This window comes from Schistocerca serialis, chromosome 1, assembly GCF_023864345.2.
Source record: "Schistocerca serialis cubense isolate TAMUIC-IGC-003099 chromosome 1, iqSchSeri2.2, whole genome shotgun sequence".
Classification (NCBI taxonomy): Eukaryota; Metazoa; Arthropoda; class Insecta; order Orthoptera; family Acrididae; genus Schistocerca; species Schistocerca serialis.
The window spans coordinates 833,127,251-833,140,767 of record NC_064638.1 but is presented as its reverse complement, the minus strand read 5'-3'; the positions used below and the strand labels follow the sequence as shown (position 1 = coordinate 833,140,767).

Here is a 13,517-nt window from a genome sequence, read left to right as displayed (position 1 = left end):
TAGGAACAACTGATGTGAATATGTTACTAATAATATCAAGTAATGTGAATATGAGTACACTCTGACTTCTGTATGGATTCAGTGCCGAAATGCAATGGTTTTCAAAATAAGTGTTGTCAAATGTTGTTCCCATTTGATAGTGCATGGCTACAGTAGAAGTTATCATACACATCTCAGTGTATTGAACATTTACATTTTTTTGTCTCATCTCATTTAGTATTTTTTAAATGAAAATATATTTAATATAGTTTGACTCATTCCACATTCATGAGGACCATTCCACTTGGTATCTCTGGTAGGTAAATTAGCATATTTGTTTTTCTTTGTAAATATTTATTGTGTATTCTTGCTTTCCTGAAGAGTTCTACATCCTGGGGGGGGGGGGGGGGGGGTCTCCTCACTATAGATCTATTGAATAGAATAGAATAGGATATTTTTATTAGCCTTTCAGTGTTTTTCATACAATTAGCTTCGTCAAAGTTTACAGAGGGTTTTAGTTTCAGTACGATATTCAAATAGTTACAAAAAGGGGAGAAAAGGAACTAAAGACCTTTTCTTCAGCATTATGTAAAACAATGTTTTATACAGTAATTAAATACACACATAAGAAAAGAATCACAGTAAATAACTAACTCATATAATATCAAAACATTTTCTTCATAACTTAGGTAAAACATATACAGGGTGATTCAAAAAGAATACCACAACTTTAGGAATTTAAAACTCTGCAACGACAAAAGGCAGAGCTAAGCACTATCTGTCGGCGAATTAAGGGAGCTATAAAGTTTCATTTAGTTGTACATTTGTTCGCTTGAGGCGTTGTTGACTAGGCGTCAGCGTCAGTTGATGCTAAGATGGCAACCGCTCAACAGAAAGCTTTTTGTGATATTGAGTATGGCAGAAGTGAATCGACGACAGTTGTTCAGCGTGCATTTCGAACGAAGTATGGTGTTAAACCTCCTGATAGGTGGTGTATTAAACGTTGGTATAAACAGTTTACAGAGAATGGGTGTTTGTGCAAAGGGAAAAGTTCTGGACGGCCGAGAACGAGTGATGAAAATGTAGCATGCATCCAGCAAGCATTTGTTCGCAGCCCAGGAAAATCAACTCGCAGAGCTAGCAGAGAGCTGCAAATTCCACAATCAACTGTATGGAGAGTCCTACGAAAAAGGTTAGTTATGAAACCTTATCGTCTGAAATTGGTTCAAGCACTGTCTGCAGCTGATAAGATTAAAAGAATCGATTTCTGTGATTTTATCCTTGCTCAAATGGAAACAGATGAATCTTTCGTTTCAAAGATTGTGTTTAGTGATGAAGCAACTTTCCACACTAACGGGAAAGTCAACCGTCACAATGTCTGTATATGGGGCACTGAGAATCCGCGGGAAACAACACAGTATGAACGTGACTCGCCTAAGGTGAACGTTTTCGTGCCATTTCAGCCAATAAAGTTTTTGGTCCCTTTTTCTTCGAAGGTGCTACTGTAACTGGACTACAGTATCTGGAGATGTTAGAGAATTGGCTGTTCACTCAGCTCGAACAAGAAGCACAACAATTTATATTTCAGCAGGATGGAGCGCCACCACATTGGCACTTATCTGTCCATAACTACCTGAACGTCAACTACCCGAGGCGATGGATCGGCCGCCAGGCAGCCCGTGACAGAGCACTTCATCACTGGCCTCCAAGAAGCCCTGATCTTACCCCCTGCGATTTTTTCTTATGGGGGTATGTTAAGGATATGGTGTTTCGGCCACCTCTCCCAGCCACCATTGATGATTTGAAATGAGAAATAACAGCAGCTATCCAAACTGTTACGCCTGATAAGCTACAGAGAGTGTGGAACGAGTTGGAGTATCGGGTTGATATTGCTCGAGTGTCTGGAGGGGGCCATATTGAACATCTCTGAACTTGTTTTTGAGTGAAAAAAACCTTTTTAAATACTCTTTGTAATGATGTATAACAGAAAGTTATATTATGTTTCTTTCATTAAATACACACTTTTAAAGTTGTGGTATTCTTTTTTAATCACCCTGTATTTTGATGATTAGTTTCTAAGAATTCTTCAGTTGTATAGAATTCGTTGTTTTTTAGCCAGGTTTGCAATGTATCCTTATATTTATTTAGTGGTACTGTATGAGCTGAGCATGGTAACTTATTGAAAAATTTTATGCTTAAGTACTTATAGTTATTATGGACTACAGCAAGTCTTGTGGAAGGCAAGTCCAGCAGGTGACTGTTTCTTGTACTGTGTGCATACACATCACTTCTCATGTTCAATTTTTTCAGATTTTCTCTGGCGTTTATTAGACAGTTATATATGTACATGCTTGGCACTGTCATTACACCAAGTGATTTAAAATAATTTCTGCAGGACTCTGGGTGGAAAGAAAAGTGCTATTAATCTAATCTAGTGGCATTAAATGGCATTACCACTGAAGAGACGGAAGATCCAACATTGATAAAAACCATAGAAGCCTCGAAGAAGGACCAAAGAAGAGTTATGATTAATAAAAGGAGCATTTTATTAGAGGAACTACAATCCAGTATGGTGGAAATGTTTCTTCGTCATCACAGCTCACCTATATCCAGCTATCCTGAAGTATTACCATCATACTCCAAAATCTGGACAACTGGGATTTGTGAAAATTCCAGACAATCAGATGCAGGTATCACTGGCCATGTCTCTACCAATACATTAAAAACTATGTGAGCCACTGTAAAGAATGCCAATGATGGAAGCACATGCCACAATAATCTCCAGGGTATCTGGTACCCATTCCGCCTGCAGCAATGCCATTCCATCAAAATGGAATATACCTCTTAGTGTAGTTCCCAAAATTGACTGTTGGGGACTGGTGGGTAACAGTCTGCACTAACTACCTGATTTGCTATGTGGTCTCCAGAGCTGTGCGGACTGCTAAAGCTTCAAAAATGTCAAAGTTTTTGTATAAGGCATCATTTTGAAACACAGAGAACCCTGTGTGTGATTTCACACTGCAACATCACCCACAGAATGACAACAGCCTACCATCAACAGACAAATGGCTTCAGGGGATGCTTTAATATGACATTACCAGATACGCTCTTGATATATGTTGATGTCAAACAGAGAGATTGGGACACAATACTACCCATCATGATATCTGCATAGAAAACAGTTCAGCAAGATACTACAGGCATTACATTATTCTTTCTGCTTGATGGTCATGAGGCTGGTATGGCAACAGATCCACTGTTCCTGTTTAAACCCAATGATACTCAGGGTAACTACATGAAACATCCTATAACCTGGGGAAAAAAGAGGCAGCTAGCTTGTTTGTGGACCCTGCATGCCCTGTAGATATTCCTAGATAGCTATAATGCTAAGCATCATCCAGTGAGATGCAGATCGGTAGGCTTTTTATGGATTTTTATAGCTGTCCAGAAAGTGGGAGTATCTGAAAAGCTAATAAAGGCTACTGTTGGGCAATATAATATTCTTTGGTGCTTGCTGGATGTCACATTTGAAGTTAGGGATTATTGCTCTTCATAAAGAACACAAAATCACAAATGCCTCTTCCATGTCTTCCTTATGAACCTCTACTATACTCCAGAAGTGCAGATCAGTGATGGGAGGTTCAAGCAAACTAAACCCCCACTTGATTATCATAAATCTATTATGTAGTTTCATTCTGTTTCCACACATACATGAACCCAAACCTGTTATGTAGTTTCAGTCTTTTTCACACATACACGAACCCACAAGAATAACATATAATACATACAGTCTGATAGATAATATATTTTCAAAGGCACGATTCACAGTAGTAGAAGTAACAAATTCTGATTTGGGATTATCAGACCATAATGCTCTTGTCTTCAAAATTCCTTCAATGCTACTGCAAGGAAAAAAAGTGTACTTCACATATAAAAGAAAATTTTCTGCTGAAAACTGTGAAGAATATAGAAATATCCTAACTAGTGAGTCCTGGGCAGAAGCGCTATACCTAACAAATACAAATGATGCATATAACACTTTCTCTTCCATTTTCATGGGATATTTTGAAATGTGCTTTCCAAAGAAACTGTCAAGAATCACATCACATCACAATACAAAGCCAAGTTATTGGATCCCAGCTGGCATCAAAACTTCTTGTTGAACTCTAAAGAGACTAAATTAAAAATGGAAGACAGCTACAGATCCACAGTTCATAGAATATGTTAAGAATCACAAGAGGGTATATCCAAAAGTAATTGCCAAGGCAAAATTTATGAGTGATGAGAACTTAAATAAGACATTCTGATGACAAATCAAAAGCCATATGGGGTATTGTGAAGACAAACAGAAAAGAGATGCGAATACCAGGATTTCTTCTCAAAAACACTGATAATGTCAATATTAAAAAACAACATTTGCCAAGTTACATCAACAATTATTTCATAAATGCAACAATTTCATTAAGCTTGAAATTTACAAACCAAGAAAAACCTGAATTTCCAAAAGCTGCATGAGGATAGATCCAACACATGAACATGAAGTGTTCAAAGCAATAAAAAGCTTGAAACCTAAAATGTCAGCAGGAGTAGATGAGGTGCCTGTTTATATCATAACAATGACAGCTGCACAACTCTCAAGGCCCATGGCATACATAGCCAAGTTATCATTTTGTGAAGGAGTGTTTCCGGAAAGGATGAAAATGTCAAAAGTGAAGCCATTATTCAAAAACGGTGACAAGCATAAGGTAGAAAACTATCAGCCAATATCCCTCCTTCCAGCATTTTCCAAAATAATAGAAAAATTAATGAAGCACAGAATCAACAAATATCTAAATGGCCATTAGCTACTAAATAGAAATTAGCATGGCTTCCAGGCAGGTAAAAACACAGAAACAGCACTAATGTGCTACACTGAACAAGTAATCAAAAATATAGTTAAAGACAACAGCATAGTAGGAATATATTTAGATCTCTCCAAAGCATTTGACACTGTCAATCATGGCATTCTTTTAGAAAAACTGGAAGCATTAGGTATTCATGGGACAGGGAAAAAGTGGTTTGAATCATACCTACAAAACAGAACACAGATTGAAGGACTGATGTCAGGTTACTCCAAACACAAAATAAATTTAGTATCAAATGCAAAAAAGGTGGAAATAGGAGTGCCGCAAAGCAGTATTCTAGGTCCCTTATTGTTCCTTGTCTACATAAATGACTTTCACACCTCAGGTGGAGCAGCAAAGGCCATACTATTCACAGATGACACTAGTGTGATAATAGATGCACCAAAGCAAATGCTGCAGACAACTTCTGATCAAGTAATAAAGAATGTCCACACTTGGTTGAATGCAAACCAGTTGACATTAAATGCAAATAAAAGAAATATGCAGTTTGGGAAAATATGTCAAAATGTAAGTCTTTATCTGTTGTTGGGTGACAAGGCCATAGACAGAGTGGCATCAACAAAATTGCTGGGGATTCATTAGATGAAAATCTTAATTTTAATGACCATGTAATGAAACTAGTGCAGAAACTTAACACAGCCTGATTTGCTCTTAGAATTATTGCAAATGTCTGTACTGCAGAGGGTGCCAGGATGGCATATTTAGGCTGTTTTCAGCCTCTTGCAACATACAGAATAATATTTTGGGGTTCCATCACTTGCAGTGTAAAACAAATCATTCTGTTACAGAAGAGGGCTATCTGAATAATAACACGCAGTCACCCAAGGACACCATGCAAACTCTTATTCAACAAGCTTAAAGTTCAAACAATACCTTCCTTATATATACACAAATGTGTTTTATGTGTTAGGGCCTACCTTGCAGATTTTCAGACAAATGCCGACTTGCATAACTAAAATACTTGAAATAGCACAGCATTCCATACTCAGCAAACAAAAAGAACACACACACAAAGGCATGTGAACCATATTGGTACAAAACTCTACAACATACTACCAGCCAACATCAGAAAGTTAGTAGATGAAAACAGATTTAAAGTAGAATTTAAAGAATTTCTACTTGAACAATGTTTTTACTTGGTAAATGACTATTTAGGCCAATAAATAATTCTGATAATGTTTATATTAAGGCAAATTTGTAAACACTATCTTTCATCCCCTAAAGTTTCTGTTAATTCTGTATATCTGATGTGGTAAAATCTTTACTGAATTATTGTAGTGAATGTAAGGGCTTCCTGTTTAGGAAAGACAAAAGTAAAGCCTTAGAGCAAACAGATTATGCAGTTACAATACTGTTAGTATACATTTATAAAAAGTTGTATTACTGTGTCTTGTATGGCCAAGTGTTATTCTTTGTATATTTTTTGTACAATTTTGTGTGTTTTAGTCTTTGTACGAATTAATGTATAAATCTGTATGTCCCTTTTGCACAAATTGTTTCCCGTAAATTTACATGTACTTTTGGAGAACAGTCATACAATATTTATTGTCTACAGATGGATACATGAATAAATAAAATAAAATAGAAGCTTATGGTAATGAAGAAGATGTAACAACACAACCACAATGTGAGGATCTGCCATACAGAGGCCCACTGACATATCTGGATCCAATGTGTTGTAGCCACCTCCAGTAAGAACTTCTGAAACAGTGGGTCACTGTTTTCCCAGGAGAAGGAGCAATGCCATAAATTGTTAGCAGCTAGCATCAGTGGTTGGATTACTGTGGGCTGCCAGTTCCAATTTGACTATCAGAAATTGTTATTAGATTCTGTCATTTCTGGTAGATTCATGAAATATATTATTTTTGTAACGAAATCAAACAACAGAAAATCCAGGATAAAGTAATGACAATATTACAGAAACGGTAGTTGCTACTCTCCTGTAAACTGAGTAGCAACTGTCCTTTTCATAATATTATGTTTGTGATGTTTGTCTATTGTGGAATATTCAGTATTTGTGAAAACAGTTGCACTTTCCATTGAGGAACTCTGTTCTGTTCTGGTTGTATGTCGGCTGCAGTAATAATCATGGTTTCAGTACTAATCGTTGAATATCATTCATGACCCTGCCTGCAGATTTAGAAATAATTCTGGTTTAGGCATGAGAGTATAACTGAATCTTACTCAATTTTAAATAAATTTAAGAAAGAACATATTGATACAGAACTGAAATATAAATGAATTCCCAAAAAATGGATAAATGTCACCCCAGATAAAGTAATTGAGGGCTGCTAAATTCTGTTTTCCATGCACTGTAGCTCAATGATGTGGACAGATGAGTGTGAATTAAAGGTAATGTGTAGTCCCATAAATTTTGAAAAGCCCACTGGCAGTCTCTCTTTATCCTGCATTTTTGTTGGTAAAACTGAGCAAATTTCAGAGCTGACATCAAGATTTAGACCGTTTGATGTAAACTAATGTAAAATCTCTCGAAAGATAGTGGTAGTGGTGTTTTACAGGCCAGTTAGGTGTCTTATTATTGGCAATGGTAGTGTCATCTACGAAAAGGGTGGTGTTTCTGGAAAATCCAAGATGGAGTAATGACAATATTATGAAAAGGAAAATTGGTACTCACTATATAGTGGAGATGCTGGGTCACAGATAGGCACAACAATAAGTGAGTCTGCCTTGGCAGTCAGAGACTGTGGTCATGTGTGTGTGTGTGTGTGTGTGTGTGTGTGTGTGTGTGTGTGTTTTGTCTGTTCTGATGAAGGCCTGTTTGGCCAAAAGCTTTGTCTGACAGTCTTGTAGTTGTGCCTATCTGCTTAATGTTATTCAGTTTGAACGCATTTTGTGGCCTAGCAATTGCTGAACAAATGAAACTACAGCCAGCTCAGTCAAAATATCCATTGAGAGAACAAACTAATTTTTGTTAAGGATTCTGTGATTACCTTGTGATAAATGGTAATCTTATAGAGTTGGTAATGTAACAATACCATATAGCAGAGATGTAACAATACCATATAGTGGTGATGCTGAGTCGTGATAGGCACAACAAAAAGATTCACACAATTATAGCTTTCAGCCATCAAGGCCTTAGTCAGCAGTAGACACACATACACACACACACACACACGCATGCACACACACACACACACACACACACACACACACACACACACACACACTCACGCAAATGCAACTTGCACACAAGTCTGCAGGCTCAGAGATCTGAAACAACACTGCGAGCAGCAGCACCAGTGCATGATGGGAGTGGTGACTGGGTGAGGGTAACAAGGAGGCTGGAGCAGAGAGGGGGAGGCATAGTATGGTGGGAGTGGCAGACAGTGAAATGTTTCAGTTTAGATGGAGGGCAGGAGAGAAGGTGCAGAGGGGGGAGGGAGTAAGTAGCGGAAAGGAGAGAAGTAAAAAGAATAAATTAAAAGACTGGGTGTGGCGGTGAAATAATGGCTGTGTAGTGCTGCAGTGGGAACAGGGAGGTGGCTGGATGGGTGAGAACAGTGACTAACGAAGGTTGAGGCCAGGAGGTTTACGGGAACATAGGATGTATTGCAGGAAAAGTTCCCACCTACGCAATTCCGAAAAGCTGGTGTTGGTGGGAAGGATCCATATGGCACAGGCTGTGAAGCAGTCATTGAGATGAGGGTTATCATGTCTGGCAGCGTGTCAGGCAACAGGGTGGTCCACTTGTTTTTTGGCCACAGTTTGTTGGTGGCGTTCATGCAGACAGACAGCTTGTTGGTTGTCTTGCCTACATAGAATGCAGCACAGTGATTGCAGCTTAGCTTGTAAATCACATGCCTGGTTTCACATATAGCCCTGCCTTTGAAGGGATACGTGATGTTAGTGACTGGACTCGAGTAGGTGGTGGTAGGAGGATGTATGGGACAGGTCTTGCATCAGGTCTATTACACGGGTATGAGCCATGAGGTAAGGGATTGGAAGCAGAAGTTGTGTAAGGAAGGACGAGTATATTGTGTAGGTTCAGTGGATGGCGGAATACTATGGTAGGAGGGGTGGGAAAGATAGTGGGCAGGACATTTCTCATTTCAAGGCACAATGAGAGGTAATCGAAACCCTGGCGGAGAATGTAATTCAGTTGCTCCAGTCCCGTATGGTACTGAGTTATGAGGGGATTGCTCCTCTATGGCCGGACTGTAGGACTTGGGAGGTGGTGGGAAACTGGAAAGATAAGGCACGGGAGATTTGTTTTTGTACAAGGATGGGAGGATAATTACGGTCAGTGAAGGCTTCAGTGAGTCCCTCGGTATATTTTGAGAGGGACTGCTCGTCACTGCAGATGCTATGACCATGGGTGGCTAGGCTGTACAGAAGGGACTTCTTGCTAAGGAATGGGTGGCAGCTGTCAAAGTGGAGTTATTGCTGGTGGTTAGTAGGTCTGATATGGACGGAGGTACTGATGTGAGGTGGAGGTCAATATCTAGGAAGGTGGCTTGTTGGGTTGAGTAGGACCAGGTGAAGCAAATGGGGGAGAAGTTGCTGAGGTTCTGGAGGAATGTGAATAAGGTTTCCTCACCTTCAATCCAGATAACAAAGATATCATCAATGAATCTGAACCAGGTGAGGGTTTAGGATACTGGGTTTTTAGGAAGGATTCCTCTAGATGGCCCATAAATAGGTTAGCATAGGATGGTGCCATGTGGGTGCCCATAACCATACTGCAGATTTGTTTGTAGAAAATGCCTTCAAAGGAGAAGTAATTGTGGGTGAGGATATAGTTGGTCATGGAGACTAGGAAGGAGGTTGTTGGTTTGGAATCCATAGGGCATCTGGAAAGGTAGTGTTCGATAGCCTTAAGGCCATGGGCATTAGGAATGTTAGTGTACGGGGAGGTGGCATCAATAGTGACGAGCAGGGCACCATGTGGTAAAGGGACAGGAACTGTGGAGAGTCGGTGAGGAAATGGTTGGTATCTTTTATATAGGAGGATAGGTTCCAGGTAATAGGTTGAAGGTGTTGGTCTACAAGAGCAGATATTCTCTCAGTGGGGGCACAGTAACTGGCCACAGTGGGGCGTCCTTCGTGGTTGGGTTTATGGACTTTAGGAAGCATGTAGAAGGTGGGAGTGTGGGGAGTGGTAGGGTTAAGTAGAGAGATGGACTCTGGGGAGAGGTTCTGGGATGGTCCTAAGGATTTGAGTAGTGACTGGAGATCCTGCTGGATTACTGGAATGGGATCACTGTGGCGAAGTTTGTAGGTGGAAGTATCTGACAGCTGACAGAGTCCTTCTGCCACGTAATCCTTGCACTTCAAAACAACAGTGGTGAAGCCTTTGCCTGCAGGTAGGATTATAAGGTCCGGATCAGTTTTTAGATGGTGGACTGCAGTTCTTTCTGTGGATGTAAGGTTAGTTTGCATGGTGAGGGATTAGGGGAATGATGGTGAGGCAAGGTTCAAGGTTAAGAAATTCTGGAAAGTTAACAGGGGTTTTTCTGGAGGCAGTGGGGTTGGATGGAGGAGTGAACTGAGTTAGGCAAGGTTCAATATTGGTCTTTGGTTGAGTCTGATTGGTCGGGTTGGTGGTGAAAAAGTGTTTCCACTGTAGGGACTGGGAGAAGGAGAGAAGATCTGTAACTAGACCTGCATGGTTGAATTTAGGAGTGGGGCAAAAAGTGAGGCCTTCGGAAAAGACTGATATTTCTGTGGGACTAAGATTCTGGAGGAAAGGTTCATAACTGACCATAATTATCCTCCCATCCTTGTACAAAAACAAATCTCCCGTGCCTTATCTTTCCAGGCTCCCACCACCTCCCAAAGTCCCACAGTCCGGCCACAGAGGAGCATTCCCCTCGTAACTCAGTACCATATGGAGCAACTGAATTACCTTCCCCGCCAGGGTTTTGATTACCTCTCATCGTGCCTTGAAATGAGAAATGTCCTGCCCACTATCTTTGCCACCCCTCCTACCGTAGTATTCTGCCATCCACTGAACCTACACAATATACTCGTCCTTCCTTACACAACTCCTGCTTCCAATCCCTTACCTCATGGCTCATACCTGTGTGATAGACCTGATGCAAGACCTGTCCCATACATCCTCCTACCACCACCTACTCGAGTCCAGTCACTAACATGACCTATCCCATCAAAGGCAGCGCTACATGTGAAACCAGGCATGCGATTTAAAAGCTAAGCTGCAACCACTGTGCTGCATTCTATATAGGCATGACAACCAACAAGCTGTCTGTCCACATGAACGGCCACCGACAAACTGTGGCCAAAAACCAAGTGGACCACCCTGTTGCTTGACACGCTGCCAGACATGATATTCCTCATCTCAATGACTGCTTCACAGCCTGTGCCATATGGATCCTTCCCACCAACACCAGCTTTTCGAAATTGCGCAGGTGGGAACTTTTCCTGCAATACATCCTACGTTCCCGTAAACCTCCTGGCCTCAACTTTTGTTAGTCACTGTCCTCACCCATCCAGCCCCCTCCCTGTTCCCATTGCAGCACTACACAGCCATTATTTCACCGCCATACCCAGTCTTTTAATTTTTTCTTTTTACTTCTCTCCTTTCCTCTTCTCACCCCCTTGCCCCTCTGCACCTCTCTCCTGCCCTCCGTCTAAACTGAAACACTTCACTGTCCACCACTCACACAATACTATCCCTCCCCCTCCGTGCTCCAGCGTCCTTGTTACCCCTACCCAGTCGCCATTCCCATCATGCACTGGTGCTGCTACTCACAGTATGGTTTCAGTTCTCTGAGACTGCAGATTGCAGAGGTGTGTACAAGTTGCATTTGCGTGAGCGTGAGCATGTGTGTGTGTGTGTGTGTGTGTGTGTGTGTGTGTGTGTGTGTGTACTGCTGACTAAGGCCTCAATGGCCGAAAGCTATAATTGTGTGAATCTTTTTGTTGTGCCTATCGTGACTAAGTATCTCCGCTATATGGTGAGTAGCAACTTTCCTTCTCTGGTATTGTTACATTCCATCCTGGAGTTGGTAATGTGTACTTCTTGTACATAACATTGTCATTATAATAACTAGCTTAATAAAGAGAAATCACATCCTTCCATTGTTATAATGTGTGGTTGCTTCATGTTAATACTTACTAGATCATATCCATCAGAAGTCACAAACTTAGAAGTTGTTTTGAACACAATCTCTTCCAACACCAGACGCTTTTCCTGATACCTGGAACAATCAAATGAGAAGCATTGTAAACTTCCTCTTAGTAATATTTTATGGCATGATCTTCTGGGGCTATGCTGTTAATATAAAAAAAAAATATTTATTCCACAGTACATGCAACAAGAATAATATGTAAAACTAACAACCAAATATCTTACAGATGCCTCTTCAGGAACCTATCGGTTCTTGCACTTTCATCCCAACACATATAGCCTTATGCCATAATGGTACTTTTGGTTAATAACAACAATGAATTTTGGATGCACTCTTCAATTCACACCCACAATACTTGAAGTAAAGATAATGTTCATAATGGCTATGTAGTACCTTCTAGTGTTCACAATGTAGTTTTATAGTCTGGTGCAAAAGTCTGTGGCCAGAGGTCAATACAAAGGAAATTGAAAATCTCCAAATATTGAACATCAGAGTTAAAGAATAGCTTATTAATCATCTGGTCTACAATTTATCAGAACATTTGACCTCAAAAATTGTGAATTCAGTGTATCTCTAATATTTGTATTTGATAGATCCTGATTTTACTAGTATGTATACAGCTCATAGTAGTCTGCGTAAAGTTTCACAGATGCTTTCTTTAAAATGTTGTGTAAAAACAGCAGCTGATTAGTGAGGAAGGAGCAGCGGCAGTGGCTTTTTTCAAAGAAGATTTTTTCTCCTAAAATACAAATGGAAAATAGAACTAAGAGATAAGTGTTTAGGTTACAACACAATATCTACCAACAACCCAATTAGAGTGGGCTGGTTTTTATGTCAATTATCTTGCAATAACATTATTTATCACCTACAACTGTAATATGATACCTCTTAATGATTATTAAAGAACTTGGAATGACTATTTGTTCACCATATGTGAAAGAACTTGTTCAGTTTTTCAGTTGACACATTTCATTTAATTTTTCGTGGTAAGTTCTTGAAAGTGCATAGGAATTAGTTTTTTTTATGTTAAAGAAATGTCAACTATAAAACATAAACTTTATTTCTAAGACAATTTTGTAAGAGCTTAAGAAATTTTTTGAACAGTGTCAAGGAAAAGTAGTGGTCGATAAAACTTGTAAGGGTACAGACATTGATCCTGTACTTGATGCATTGAATCCACCCCCACACTTCTTTGCTACAGTGCAGTGGCATCACTGATGGGGTTACCCCATAGTTCTAGAAGGAATGGATTGGCAACTGGAGATAATTTGGTGCAAAAGATGGTGTCAGTCAAACCAGAGCCATCCTGCAAGTAGGATGTGTATAGGTGTGAGAAAATCAATTGTGGTTAAAACAATCATTTTGAAGATCAAGATTAATTTGATATCAGGGAAGTTGTTGCAGAATTAAAAAGTGAACATACAACAAGGAATCAGCAATGGTAAACTCATATAAGCTCAAGAGTGACTGCAATTGTATTGTGAGAGCATCAGAACACATAGGGTCACGATATTTGAATTTA

At 39.8% G+C, this 13,517-nt stretch overlaps 1 protein-coding gene across 2 annotated transcripts in view; it reads right to left on the bottom strand.

Moving 5' to 3' along the window:
- The window catches only part of LOC126484832 (aminopeptidase Ey-like), a 243,462-nt gene that overhangs the window by 12,609 nt on the left and 217,336 nt on the right, over positions 1–13,517 (bottom strand). For both annotated transcript variants that reach the window (XM_050108430.1, XM_050108438.1), the window contains exon 17: positions 11,983–12,064. In XM_050108430.1, coding sequence (XP_049964387.1) covers positions 11,983–12,064 — 82 coding nt within the window. The remainder of the gene's footprint in view (positions 1–11,982; positions 12,065–13,517) is intronic.